Source organism: Octopus bimaculoides, chromosome 8, assembly GCF_046866305.1.
Source record: "Octopus bimaculoides isolate indiv1 chromosome 8, ASM4686630v1, whole genome shotgun sequence".
Lineage (NCBI taxonomy): Eukaryota > Metazoa > Mollusca > Cephalopoda > Octopoda > Octopodidae > Octopus > Octopus bimaculoides.
This window is the reverse complement of record NC_142935.1, coordinates 14,763,060-14,776,423: the sequence shown is the minus strand read 5'-3', so window position 1 is coordinate 14,776,423 and position 13,364 is coordinate 14,763,060. Positions and strand designations below refer to the sequence as shown.

At 34.6% G+C, this 13,364-nt stretch overlaps 2 protein-coding genes across 16 annotated transcripts in view; one reads left to right on the top strand and one right to left on the bottom strand.

The window, feature by feature from the left end:
• LOC106879192 (trafficking protein particle complex subunit 13) overlaps window positions 1-1,513 on the top strand; it is a 274,417-nt gene extending 272,904 nt beyond the window's left edge. For all 6 annotated transcript variants that reach the window (XM_014928647.3, XM_089356112.1, XM_089356113.1 and 3 more), the window contains 3 exons: window positions 707-807; window positions 1,108-1,261; window positions 1,350-1,513. In XM_014928647.3, coding sequence (XP_014784133.1) covers window positions 707-807; window positions 1,108-1,261; window positions 1,350-1,436 — 342 coding nt within the window. In that variant the 3' untranslated portion in view covers window positions 1,437-1,513. The remainder of the gene's footprint in view (window positions 1-706; window positions 808-1,107; window positions 1,262-1,349) is intronic.
• The window catches only part of LOC106879194 (small glutamine-rich tetratricopeptide repeat-containing protein beta), a 39,062-nt gene continuing 27,211 nt past the window's right edge, over window positions 1,514-13,364 (bottom strand). For 6 of the 10 annotated variants that reach the window (XM_089356115.1, XM_089356117.1, XM_052969953.2 and 3 more), the window contains 7 exons: window positions 11,163-11,267; window positions 10,579-10,717; window positions 8,624-8,704; window positions 6,581-6,618; window positions 5,292-5,360; window positions 3,383-3,486; window positions 1,514-2,542 (listed from right to left, as the gene is read on the bottom strand). In XM_089356115.1, coding sequence (XP_089212241.1) covers window positions 2,520-2,542; window positions 3,383-3,486; window positions 5,292-5,360; window positions 6,581-6,618; window positions 8,624-8,704; window positions 10,579-10,717; window positions 11,163-11,267 — 559 coding nt within the window. In that variant the 3' untranslated portion in view covers window positions 1,514-2,519. The remainder of the gene's footprint in view (window positions 2,543-3,382; window positions 3,487-5,291; window positions 5,361-6,580; window positions 6,619-8,623; window positions 8,705-10,578; window positions 10,718-11,162; window positions 11,268-13,364) is intronic. The other 4 variants (XM_089356120.1, XM_052969954.2, XM_089356119.1 and 1 more) reach the window with 1 other exon arrangement.

Here is a 13,364-nt window from a genome sequence, read left to right as displayed (position 1 = left end):
AGTATCATCATCAACCAATGCTTCAAGTGGAATTAGATGGAAACTGCATGGAAGCCTATTGTATGTATATATGTGCGTGTGTGTACATATGCACATTACTGTTGACATTCCATGTTTTGCTTCTCACCAAGTGAAACAGTGATATGATGTTTACATTTACGATAATTGCTCTGCACTTTCAAAGACCAGTGTAAAATGCTGTTTTAGACAGAGAATGTTATTAGCTTCCTTGACTGCAGTCTATAAAATTCAGGATCTTGTCACACAAACGTAAAAACACACTAACAGTAGCATTGTTCTCATATTTCATTCCTACTTAGAGCCTCAAGTTAATAGGGAACCTTACAGCTGCTTTTCCATTAACTCCACCATATTTGTTGAAATACACTGCCTTTAGCAATGCTTGCATTTAGTATATAATTTTAATGGAAGGTTTCAGATTAGGTTGGTATCAAAAGGTTTAATTTTATTTTTACTTGAATTGTATTTGCAATAATTTAATATTAATACAAGGTCACATCATGTTTGATTTCTGACCTATTTGGAAGTTGATAATTGAATCAAGGTAGGTATTAAAAATCAAATATAAAGCAACAAGATTAAATAAAAAATATTTTGTCAGATAATTATTAATGTGAATGATAGACTTAACTATAAAGATTTTACTTTGTCTGTTATAACTGAGATTTGTACGAATTCATTTCAGGCTCCTGGTTATGGAGATATCCGTTTAACTGTGGAATCCATTCCGGATACTGTATCAATCGAAACTACTTTTACTATAACATTCCGAATAACAAATTGCTGGTAAGTTCACCTACCCAGTCTAATTAAAGCCACATTTACTTTTCATACTACTCTTCTGGGTAGTTTTAAACTTGTTTCTTTAACTAGTACATCAGCCATGAAGTTGTAATAAAACTCGGCGCTAAATCATGCAAAATGGGTTAGGCAGAGTTATGTACCTTCGGTCAATATTTTGTATAAAATTCTTGTGTAATTACCCTTACACTAATTTTTTTTTCCTCAATTACTAGAGATAAATAAAAAGCAAACTTTCTAACCCACTTCACACAGCTATTTTACACAATCTTATCTTTGTTTCAGTGAACGCACAGTGGATCTTGCTCTAATTTTACAAAACCATAACTCACCTGGAGTTCTTTGGTGTGGAGTGTCTGGTAAACAGCTAGGAAAATTACCACAAAACAACAGCTTAGACCTTCCGCTTACTGTCATAGCGACATCTCCTGGTCTACAGGTGTGTTAATATTCCAATTATTGTAATTAGTATATGCTGACATACAATTACTTCTCTAATAATGATGTTTTCTTCATTTTGCTTTTAGACAATTTCTGGCCTTCGACTGACTGACAATTTCCTCAAGCGCACATATGAACATGATGAAATTGCTCAAGTGTTTGTTTGTGAATGACGGTCATAATGAAAATTATTTAAATATTTCTGCTCCAATAAATTGTAGCACTATTGAAATAAAACAATTTAATTAGATTCATTACATCTGTGTTATTTATTATAATAAAGAAATTTCAACAAAGAAATGCCAAGAACTTCAGTTTTGTGGGGTTTTTTTTTTTTTTTTTAAATTCACTAAAAATGCTTGGATTTATGTGTGTATGTGTGAGTAGTGAAGGGAGAGGGCAGTAAATATAAACAAAATACTTTTCAAAACTGATGAAAGATTAGCTAAGACCTTTCTCAGGCTGGTACATCTACAGAGAGCAGGTCTACAAACAGCCACATTCATGATGGTGATAAAAACCGTTCTTTGGCTGATATGTCTACAGAGAATAGGTCTAGGAAGAATAAAATATAAAGTTTATCACATCATGAAGTGGATGGAGGCAGCAATGTTATCTAAAAAAAGCAGATGGATCCTGTTTTGATGAGGAAAAGTTCATATGCTAATGTGAATTTGTGCAATGACTGACATGAAACATCAAAAGTAGATGGGAAGGATATTGAAAGGACTTACAGCAAATGGCTAGAATAACGAAAAAAAAATTAAAGGGGCCAGCTAAAATTTCTTACAAATTGCAGCTTGGTCACAGCCAAATTACTGTAGAGGAAAAAAGAAAACACATTGCACTTCCACACCAGCTAGTTTTTGCTTGTTAGTTATAATTCTTTTGATTGATGAATGTCTAGCATATGATCAGTCATACTGTTGATATTACGACAATGGTACATTGTAGGTACAACCAATAGAGATATTGCATAGAATAACAACATTCCTATGGAAATACAGGAAATATTTGCTACAAAATTCTGTACAGATTTGGCCATTACTTCTTTATAAAGATTTATTCATTATAAGTCCTATTTATATAAAGATTTATTCGTTATAAGTCCCTCTATTATAATGCTATATATATATATATAAATACATATATATAGGCTTTCTGCTTGGTTTGTAGTAGCCAATTTGAACAGTGCACATCCAGTCTTACATGGACAACACACCATCATAGCATCAGTGTTCTTTACACTTGGAATGTCACTCTTTGTTATCAGTTTCTTCTGCAATAAAAGGAAAAAAAAAATATCCAGATCAATTCAATCTTTGTTAATACTTTCATATCAATAAGTCTAAATTTAAAGTCATATTTAAAAACTAGAAAGTTTCCACACAGCAATACTTGATGGCATAAAAGACAAGCATATTACAAGCACCCCAATTTCAGCAACAAATATCTGGGAAAGACCTTTTTTTAGTGCATTAAAAGTTATGAGAAGTCAAACTTCGCATACAGGACCTAGAACGATTGTTCGAGATTTCTTGGGGGGGATAGGGGGCGGTTTATATGCTATCAAATTAAAATAGGAGTGGCTGTGTGGTAAGTAGCTTGCTTACCAACCACATGATTCCGGGTTCAGTCCCACTGGATGGCACCTTGGGCAAGCGTCTTCTACCATAGCCTCAGGCCGACCAAAGCCTTGTGAGTGGATTTGGTCGACGGAAACCGAAAGAAGCCCGTCGTATATATATATATGTGTGTGTGTATATGTTTGTCCCCCCCAACATCGCTTGACAACCGATGCTGGTGTGTTTACGTCCCCGTAACTTAACGGTTCGGCAAAAAAGACCGATAAAATAAGTACTAGGCTTACAAAGAATAAGTCCTGGGGACGATTTGCTCGACTAAAGGCGGTACTCCAACATAGCCATATTCAAATGACTGAAATAAGTAAAAGAGTAAAATTAAAATACTTGTGTCCCTTCCAACTAGTTATAAATCTTAATTCAAATGCAGTTGTCTCCCTTGATTATTACATCTGATAAATTCCGATTTTTTATTCTTTTTTCTAAATCACATTTTTAATCATTTACAAAGGAATTTATATGAATGAAACACAAACCAGAGTTAGTCTGTTGTTCTCCATTCAAAATGTTAGCTTGTCTGCGGAGCTGTGCAACTAAGTCTGGATTCTGTTGCTGCATCTGTGTGGCAAGCTGTTGTCCTCTGAAAGAAAGAGTCCAATGGAAAAAGATCAGTTTAAAGATGATGCACTAAAAGGTATTTTCTATAGACACCATAAAGAGTCTATGGTCATTCATTCATTAATATCAATAACAGACTTAAATGTTCATAAATGCTTCCAGCAAATTACTACTTTCTCCAGCAGAAACACTGGACCCCAACCGAAGTATTAAATATAGCTTAATACATTGTAAAACATAACCTTTTGCATTCATTTTAGTAAATAGCAAACTTTTTTTGTTTTTTAAACATGGAATATTAAACATAGCTGTGTTGCTTCTAAATTTGTCATTTGGAATTTATGTATATACACACACACAAAGTGATTGAAATTAACAAGCATTGGCAGGGGAATGATAATAAAACATGACAAAAGCTTTATTGTCAATGGACTCCAAATACTGACATCCATACTTCTCATACATTGAAATCCTGTCAATTACACACACACACACAGAAAAATGACTACAGTTTAAATAGATGGATAAACTTGAAAAACAATTGGTTAGGCAATAAAAAAAAAAAGTAAATATAATTACATAGCCGTAAACATCTATTTATAATATATCTGGCACATTTTATACACACACACACACATGCAAACACATTTGTTTGAGTGTGATTATAGTAATATAATCAAAATTTAAAATAGACAGTGAATGTGAATACTAACCAAAGATTGTTAAAGCTATTTATTTCATTTATCTCCCAAAAGATGAATTAACGTACTTGTTCCAATTACAGTAACTGATTTCTGTTTTCTAATTGTCTTTTTAATCCCAGCACCCACTACCATGTTTTCCAGGTACAAAACTGGTCTGGCTGGCTAAAATTAGTGTCATAAATAATATATCAAGCAAGAGATTATTTAAGGCTTCCTTTTCTTTTTAACCAATCTATTGTAAATCTATTGGAGCCTCTATATCTCAGGAGACCATGGAATTGCAACTGTAAAGTTGCTTTGCAAGATGTAAGCATAGGCTTCTTATTTCAGTGGAAGACTTGCAGTTTTCCCATACGTACAAGCCTCCTCTCAGTCTGCCACCTGTATTACCCAAGGGAATGGCAAGGGCTGATACAAACTGGCACCAGTACCATCATAACACAGAGCTGAAACGGATAAGAGTTGTTAGATGTAATGTTGTCTGGTAATACAACACCCTGGACTAAGGCTTTATTGACCCTGGAAGAACAAAAGGCAAAGTTGACCTCAACAGGATTTAAATTCAGAGTGCAGAGAGCCAGAATAAGTATGCCAAGGCACATCATCATTCAATGACTTTTCCCCCACCATTCTGGCATGGGTTGGACAGTTCAACATAAACTGACAAGCCAGAGGATTGTGCCAAGCTCCAATGTTTGCTTTGGCATGGTTTCTACAGTTGGATACCTTACCTAAAGCTGGCCACTTCAGTGTGTACTGGGGCCTTTTCATTTCCATAGCACATAAATGTACCTGGTGACCTCACCAGTGTAAGACAAGACACCTTCAACTAAGTAGGATATAGTATTGAAGGATATGAAAGTATGATAGAGAGACAGAAGTAGGTGTCTTGCTAAAGTGGTGAGTTAATGACTTTCTCATCTGGAAAAAGAGAGATGCGAGGTCCAGGTGCAAGGTGAGTATGAAAGACAGAATAGGGATAGAGGAATAGAAACGGCAAGTGAGAAGCTAAGTGGACCGAAGTAAAAATAGTTGACAGATGATTAGAGATGGGGACAAAGTTGGATGCAGTGAATATCAGTTGACTACTTTGTAAATAGGAAATACAAATAAAAATACTAACGCTTGTAATAAAGAGGTAAGGCCTCCATTGCTTCCTTCACCAGCTGCTGAGGACATAAGATTGGACATCCTAGATATAAGAAAAATATTCTATTATAAGATATTCAATAAAGATCTATCAAACGTGAAAGACAAACCAGTTACAATACATTTCACATCACCAAATGATCCAATCATCTTTAGAATGGGAACCATTAAATCCTAAGACAGTGTACCCCATAACATAAGGACAAAGTGGCTACAGCCAGAAATAGCAATAATTTTGAGACAGGACTGACCAAATGAATAAAATCTGCAAATTCAAATATTTCATTTGTGTCTATCTCCACATGTCTGACCAATTATCAAATTATCAGACCCATTATCTTTTCCCCTTTATTATGACTGCTTCTCCTTACTACACTATATTGAATAGACATTCTTTACACAAGTCTGCACTTTATTTATATGTGCCATAACTTCCTTCCTACATTGTTCACTTCTATTCACTTGTTAATGACAATTATCCACATGTTTTTTGTTGCTTTTTTTTTTTACATGTCAAATACTGTCCACTAAAAGATTTAAGAGGTTTCTGCTTCTCCACAGTATCAGGATCTCCTTCACTAAGAAACCATGTAAGAAACTAGGCAACATTTGTTTCCTCCAAGAAGTAAAGAATCTCACTACAATTCCACTTCTTATAAATGACACTACTATACTTCATAACACCACCAATTCAATTAATAACTTGGAAATAATGGGCTATACAGGATACAACTTCAAGAAGGCTTGGGCTTTTATTCTGGCCAAAAATACTACATGAAGTTACATGATTTAACATTTAAGAGTTGTTCACATGATCATAAGGCTGTGGGTTTGATTCCTGGATTGGACAGCATGTGTCCTTAGTAAGGTCCTAAGTTGCTTCAATCTGATGTTATAGAAGACACTTGCCCAAGATGCCACACTATGTGAGCCAATCAAAAACCACATGGTTATGAACCATACTTAACTATAGCAATGCCTGCACATAATTTTTTGTATGATAAAAACTTAGAAAGAATTTTTTTTAAAGTAACTGAATTTTTAATCATGAAGCACAGATGTGGAACATAGAAGGTTCTTACAGGATGGAAGGATTTAAATTATTTTCCACTTAAAAACAAATTTATACCATAAAAACCAGAGGGAAAGAAGTGCAGGCAAGTTAGTATTAATCTAAAAATGGGTATATTTAATTTTTGTTACAAAAAAGTAGTTTTGTTGTAAATCTAAATAATTAAATTGTATATATAGAAAAGAACTTACATGGACTGCATTTGAGGATTTGACATAAGGTTAGCAGCCTGCAACAGAATGAAAAGAACAAAATTAAATTGTAATAAACAACGAATGAACACACAAGACAATGTAGTCCTGGATATATAAAGAGATAGGACAGTTACGGATGGAACATCTTTGATCATAGGATTACTCCATCAGGGCTGACAGGAGCTAACCACAGCAACAACACAAATAAAAGCTTAATTTAATAAACAGTTTAGTCAACTTGCTTGACCAATAAATACCAAGATTTGCTAAGATTATGCAAATATTTATACATATATTTGCATGGAGAAAAAAAAAAATATATATATATATATATACATACATATATATATATATATCAGTCTCATATTCCCAGGAATACAAAATTAAAAACCGTCAAAAGATCATTGACTTGTTTGTTTTTCAGTTTCTAATATCAGAATCAAAATGTACTCTCCCATTTATATTAGTTAAACCTTTTATCAAAACAGTAGATTTTTTGATTTGGACATAACAGCAAAAACTTTCAACAAAGTTATTTAATACTTCATGTCATTTCATTTTTTGTTCTACATTATCTTTACTATTAGCTGCTGTTTTTTTACTTCTCAGTACCAATCATTATTTTGCTGTTTTTGTGATTACAATCAGATGATATATAACTATTTACCCTTTAAACACTAATAATTTCATAGTGCTGTTTAATTTTGCTTGTGAATTAATTCAAAACCATAATGCTGATTAATTATATGTGGTTCAGTGGTTAGAGTGTCAGGCTTGAATTCGGTTCCTGGAATTGGGTGTGTGTTGTGTCCTTGAGCAAGACTTTATTTTGCATTGCTCCAGATTACTCAGCTGAAAAAATGAGTTGTGACATCAATGGTGCCAAAATGTATCGGCCTTTGCCTTTTCCTTGAATAACATCAGTGGCATGGAGAGGGGAGGCTGGCATGCATGGGCAACTGCTGGTCTTCCATATACAACCTTGACCAGACTTGTGCAAAGGTGAACTTTCATGGTGCAATCCCATGGTCATTCATAGCCAAAGGGAGGGTCTTTACCAACATTATCATGTCAACATCCATCTTTCTGGGCTTACATGCGTCAGCTGAAGTTTATAGAAGCAGAATTTCTACAGCCAGATGCCATTCTTGTTGTCAAACCCTTAGCCATTTCCAAGCAAAGTAATATTTCCTCAAGGCCAGACATGTTTTCACAGAATACTGGAAATGAATGATATTCATTTACAACAACCTCACAATGTCAAGACAAGGAAACACAAACATACACACAATGGGCTTTTTTCAGTTTCTGTCTACCAAATATACTCACAAGGCTTTGGTGAGCCAAGAGCAATATTGCCTACAGTGCCATACAGTAAGACTGAACCCAAAACTATGTGGTTGAAAAGCAAACTTCTTTACCACACATTCAAACCTGTGCCTTTATATATAAAGGCAAGATTTATAATAAATGTCAGGTTTGCATAGTCAACATCGTCTAAGTGATTAATGTAATCAACAGAATATGAAAAACTATCACAAAGCATTGGAGTTTAACTGAAGGAAAACAAAAGAAATAAACAGATTAATTCCATACAAAATAACAAGAGAGCTATTCATGCAATCATTTAATTTCTATATTTGCTTTTTGTTCCCATGCTAGACTGGGCTCAATGAGAGTTCTCGAGGTAGTTGACTATGGTCTGAGCCCTTCCTAACACTTTATACCAAGATTTAAAAAATTTTTATGAGGAAACATAAATGCCACAGCATCCCAAGCAGTACTAGAACAAACACAGATACATGTGCATGCATACACACACACACAAAGGGCTTTCACACTGTTGCTAGTTACCATATTTCACTCACACAATATTGATCAACCGGACACTATAGTAGAAGACACTTGCCAAAGTGACACAAGAGATTGAACCTAAAACTATGCGCTTGTGAAACAAAATTCTTAACCATACAGCCGCACCTGTGCCTAGGTCTTAATATTTGACATTTTCATATAAGAAAAAACATTACATCAACTGACCATGTTCATAAGTGCTGGATTGTTAACTATACTTGACAAATCAAAGCCTTTTTGTCCAGCAGCACCAGAAGCTAATCCAGCCTGAAATGAGAATGAATTTTGTTTTAAGGGGAAGAAAAACGAAATTGAAAACCAATTTATACGACAGAAAAACAGGCGATCATTCGATAGTAGTATGCTGGTTGTCAACTGGCTGTCAGCTGGTCAACATGTCTTTATTTACATCAATTCGGCAATTTCCGTAAAGAAAGAGGGAAAGGGCATTAGTCAGCGCCAGCAGGTAGTAGAAAGTAAGAGGGAAAGGGTGTTAGTCAGCGACAGCAGGTAGCAGACACTCCTAACCCTAACCTTCCCCCTCTCTTAAGAACACATGTCACTTATCACTCGCTTTCTCTCTCTCACTTTCACACTCTCTTAAAAACACATGCCAGTTATCTCTCGCTTTCTCTCTCTCTTTCACACTCTTAAAAACACATGTCACTTATCTCTCGCTCTCTAGAGAGGTGTATGCAGGGAAACTGAAAGAAGCCCGTCATATATATGTATGTGTGTGTGTTTTCCCCCCCAACATCGCCTGACAACCGATGGTGGTGTGTTTACGTCCCCGTAACTTAGCGGTTCGGCAAAAAAGACCGATCTCAACTAAAGGTGGTGCTCCAGCATGGCCGCAGTCAAATGAATGAAACAAGTAAAACAGTAAAAGAGTAAAGAGTATGTTTATTTAAAGTCTTTATGTTTATTTTTTAAAGGTTTGTAGAAAATGAAAGTGGTCGAAATTACAAACAAATTTCTTATAATGAACGCACAGTATAAAATGAGTAACTAAAACCGATTGGTATTTATAGTTTTTTTTATAACCATTTCTCTTATTTCTGTGAAATACTGTTACGAACGCCTGCACGCGAAGCACCTCGAACCGAAGAGAGAACTCGCGCGCGCACGAACGTCGACGCTCAGTCAGTCGGGATGCTACCTGCTGTCGCTGATTAACACCCTTTCCCTCTTACTTTCTGCTACCTGCTGGCGCTGACTAACACCCTTTCCCTCTTTCTTTACGGAAATTGCCGAATTGATGTAAACAAAGACATGTTGACCAGCTGACAGCCAGTTGACAACCAGCGTACTACTATCGAATGATTGCTGAAAAACATTTAAACACAAAGTATTTTTTCCTTATTAACTTCAGGTTTAGAGTTGAAGGAACTTGATATTCATATTCTGTATGTTTCAATGAATTGGATCTCTCATCAGTATCATAATCCTGGAAATGCACATAGTATGGAAGGGCATCCAGCCATAAAAAAATCTGCCACAACAAATTCCATCTGACCCATGCTAGTCTGGAAAAGTTGACATTAAATGATAATGATGTCTGTCTGCTTATTCTACCATTCTATTACACCTGTTATTTCTCTAAATTTGTTTTGTGAAACCTTGAAAATTGTCCGTCAAAATATGCAGTATCAAAACAATGTCTGTGTTGAGTCTTTCATCTTGTAACATATTCATCATCGTTTAACGTCCGCCTTCCATGCTAACATAGGTGGAATGGTTTCACAAGAGCTGGCCAGGTATGCTGGCATGATGAGTTGGACAGTTTGGCAGGTACTGGTGAATCGGAGAACTGTACTGTGGTCAATTTAGAACATTTAATGCAAAACATTAAAAAAAAAAAAAATGAAAACTTTGCATCTAGAAAAGCCAAAAAACTGGCAAATCTTTAACCCTTTTGTTATATTTCTGTTGAAATTTGCTGCCTTTGTTTCAATTAATTTTGAAAATAGTTAAGAATTTAGTAAATAACTCGTCATTAAGCTGGTATTTGGAACATGAAATTTTGAAGGGAGGTTTTAATTCAGATCATTTCAAAACAAGTTTGTATCATAGAATGAGGCAGGTTGGTATCAATAGGGTTAAATTTGTAGATTAACCATTTGTAGTATTTGTCAACTCACCCCCATAGCTTGTTCCCGAAGTCTCTGCTCAACCATCTCTAAATTATTCTTGTAGCTCTGATTGTTTGGATCCAACTCCAAAGCTTTTCTGTAGCATTCGTGAGATTGTTCATTGTTCTCAAGCTCAAGGTAAGCCATTCTAAAAAAAATAGATCAATTCATTAACACTATTAGAAAATGATTCAACATCAAAAATACAAGCAACAAGATAGTCTCAAATTATCTAACAATGAAACTGGTCTATTCAATAGAGTTGATAAAAATTACTACAGGTACAACATTGATTTTCAGGAACTTTTGGTTTCAAAGCCTTCCCAGATTACTGATTTTTCGAAGCCTGAGGTGCTCTCCTCAAAATTAAACAGATATTAAATTTAATTAAATAAAATACAGGTACCTGTACATGTGTATAAATTATAAAAATTTATTTTATGAGGTACAGTGAAATGGAACCACCCAGTAAACTAGACTAGCATCACAGGAATTTAATGTTCCTGCTCATAAATCAGTGTGGATCACAAGAGATTCTAGATCATCAGTGCCTAGAAAGTCAGTGTTGTCCCTGTATCTACAAGATCACTCACCCCATCCGACCATATGCCTTGCTGTAGCTAGGATCAATGGCCAATGCACTGTTACAGTCTTGGATAGCTGATGTATGTTTAGTTAATTTACTGTAGGCTGCAGCTCTGGAATTAAAAAACAGGATTGATTGATTATACATGACATTGTAATGATGGAAAAGTTATTTGCAGTAATTAATGATGTGCTTCCAAATTCTAGCTTTCCAATAAAAATGCTTAAACATGTTGTTAATCACGAACATGTCTTATGACATCAGAAATAGCATAATGAGTAACAGTAGATTATACTGAACAAAACAGTTGTGAATTATTTTTCTCACTGAGAAATAAATATATGCAAATTAACAATGAGAGTCCTCTGCTTGTCTCACTAAATGTTAAAATGAATTTTAACATGGATAACAAAAAAGAAAAAAGAAAAAATCTTTTTATATACATTCATACACGTATTATTAAATACACTTATTTAGAACAGAATTAGTGAAAGATATTTAATGAAGAAGCCACAAATCAAACTATAAATTGACAGCTTCTGGTTATCATACATTAATGGGTAGTTTGATTTGAAACAAGAGTAATTTTTAACAAATTGTTATTTTTTCAATAAATATTTTCTTTCTCATTAAGTAGTCTAACTATGCATCTGTCACATCAACTGTAAAATGGAGTGTGGAGTCAACAATGGGGAAACTTATGCAATTGTTTCCAATTGTAAACAACAGCTGCAGACGTGACTGTGTGGTAAGAAGCCTGGTTCCCATCACATGACACCTTGGGCAAGTGTCTTCTACTAAAGCCTTGGGCCAACCAAAGACTTGAGTAGATTTGGTTGACAGAAACTGAAAGAAACTCATGTGTGCACCCCACCACTGCTTGACAGCCAGTGTTGGTGTGTCTATATCCCTTAAAACTTAGCGGTTCAGCAAAAGAGACTGATAGAATAAATACCAGGCTTTAAAAGAATAAGTCCTGGGGAGGTCAATCTATTCAACTAAAAACCCTCAAGGCAGTGCTCCAGCATGGCCGCAGTCAAATGACTGAAACAAGTAAAAGGATAAGAAAATAATAAACAGTTTAAAATATGAAAATGACCAAACCTATTCTCAATCTATTGCAACAGCTGGTGACCAGACATTGTTGTAAAAGATAGTGTTTTTTTTTTTTTTTCTCATCTGAAACAAGTTTCCTTAGTGCCATAACAGGACAACTTTAAGAGCATAAAGATTTTGATCATACCAATCTACAAGTAAAATTTAAGAATCTTCCAATTAATCAATCACCTTTACAATAAGCAACAGGTGTAAAACATACAGCAATAACACAGAAGCTTGGTATTATTATACTGTAAAATGAACTGAAGAATGTATTGAAGAATATTTTGTTACAATAACTTCTAAATCTATTTCCCACAGCTGTTACAAAAGTATTTTTTGTTTTGTTTCTATTAAATGTAATATGAAAAGTTTCACAACAGTAGGAGAGCATGTGAAAATAAGGTTAATTTTATGGCCCAAAGAATTCTCACCAACAACCGGCTTTGAGGTATCAATGTGAGTTTTCTATTATCTAGGAAGTAGTTGTCATAAATTTCCTAAATAAAAAGCTATTAAATGTATAGTAAACAATTTAGAAAAAACATTTTAAAATTTAAAAAAAAAAGTAATTTCAAAATAAAACCAAATAAAACCTAAATTTTACACATATACTAGAAATAATTGCACAATAAGGAATACTTAAAATAATCAAAGTTAAAATGAATATTTTCAAAAAAAAAATAATAGGTACAGGCATGGCTATGTGATAAGCTTGTTTCCCAACCACATGGTTCCAGGTTCAGTCTCACTGCATGGCACCTTGGGTAAGTGTTTTCTACTCTAGCCTCAGACTGACCAAAGCCTTGTGAGTGGATTTAGTAGACAGAAACTAAAAGAAACCCATTGCGTATATGTGTGTTTGTCCCTACACATTGCTTGACAACCGGTGTTGGTATGTTTATGCTTGTTTTCTGTCAATGATAATGCCCTGCCTACCATTAAAAGAAAATCAAAATCAAGAGAAATTAAATTAACAAACATGAAAACAAGTTAAATTTGCATCATGCTTTCAAAAGTCCATGCAAATAGCAGATGCAAAAAATCACATCCTTAATTTGGTGTTGAGAGTCAGGGATAGATTCTTTACTGCTGATTGTGTTTTCCGGGT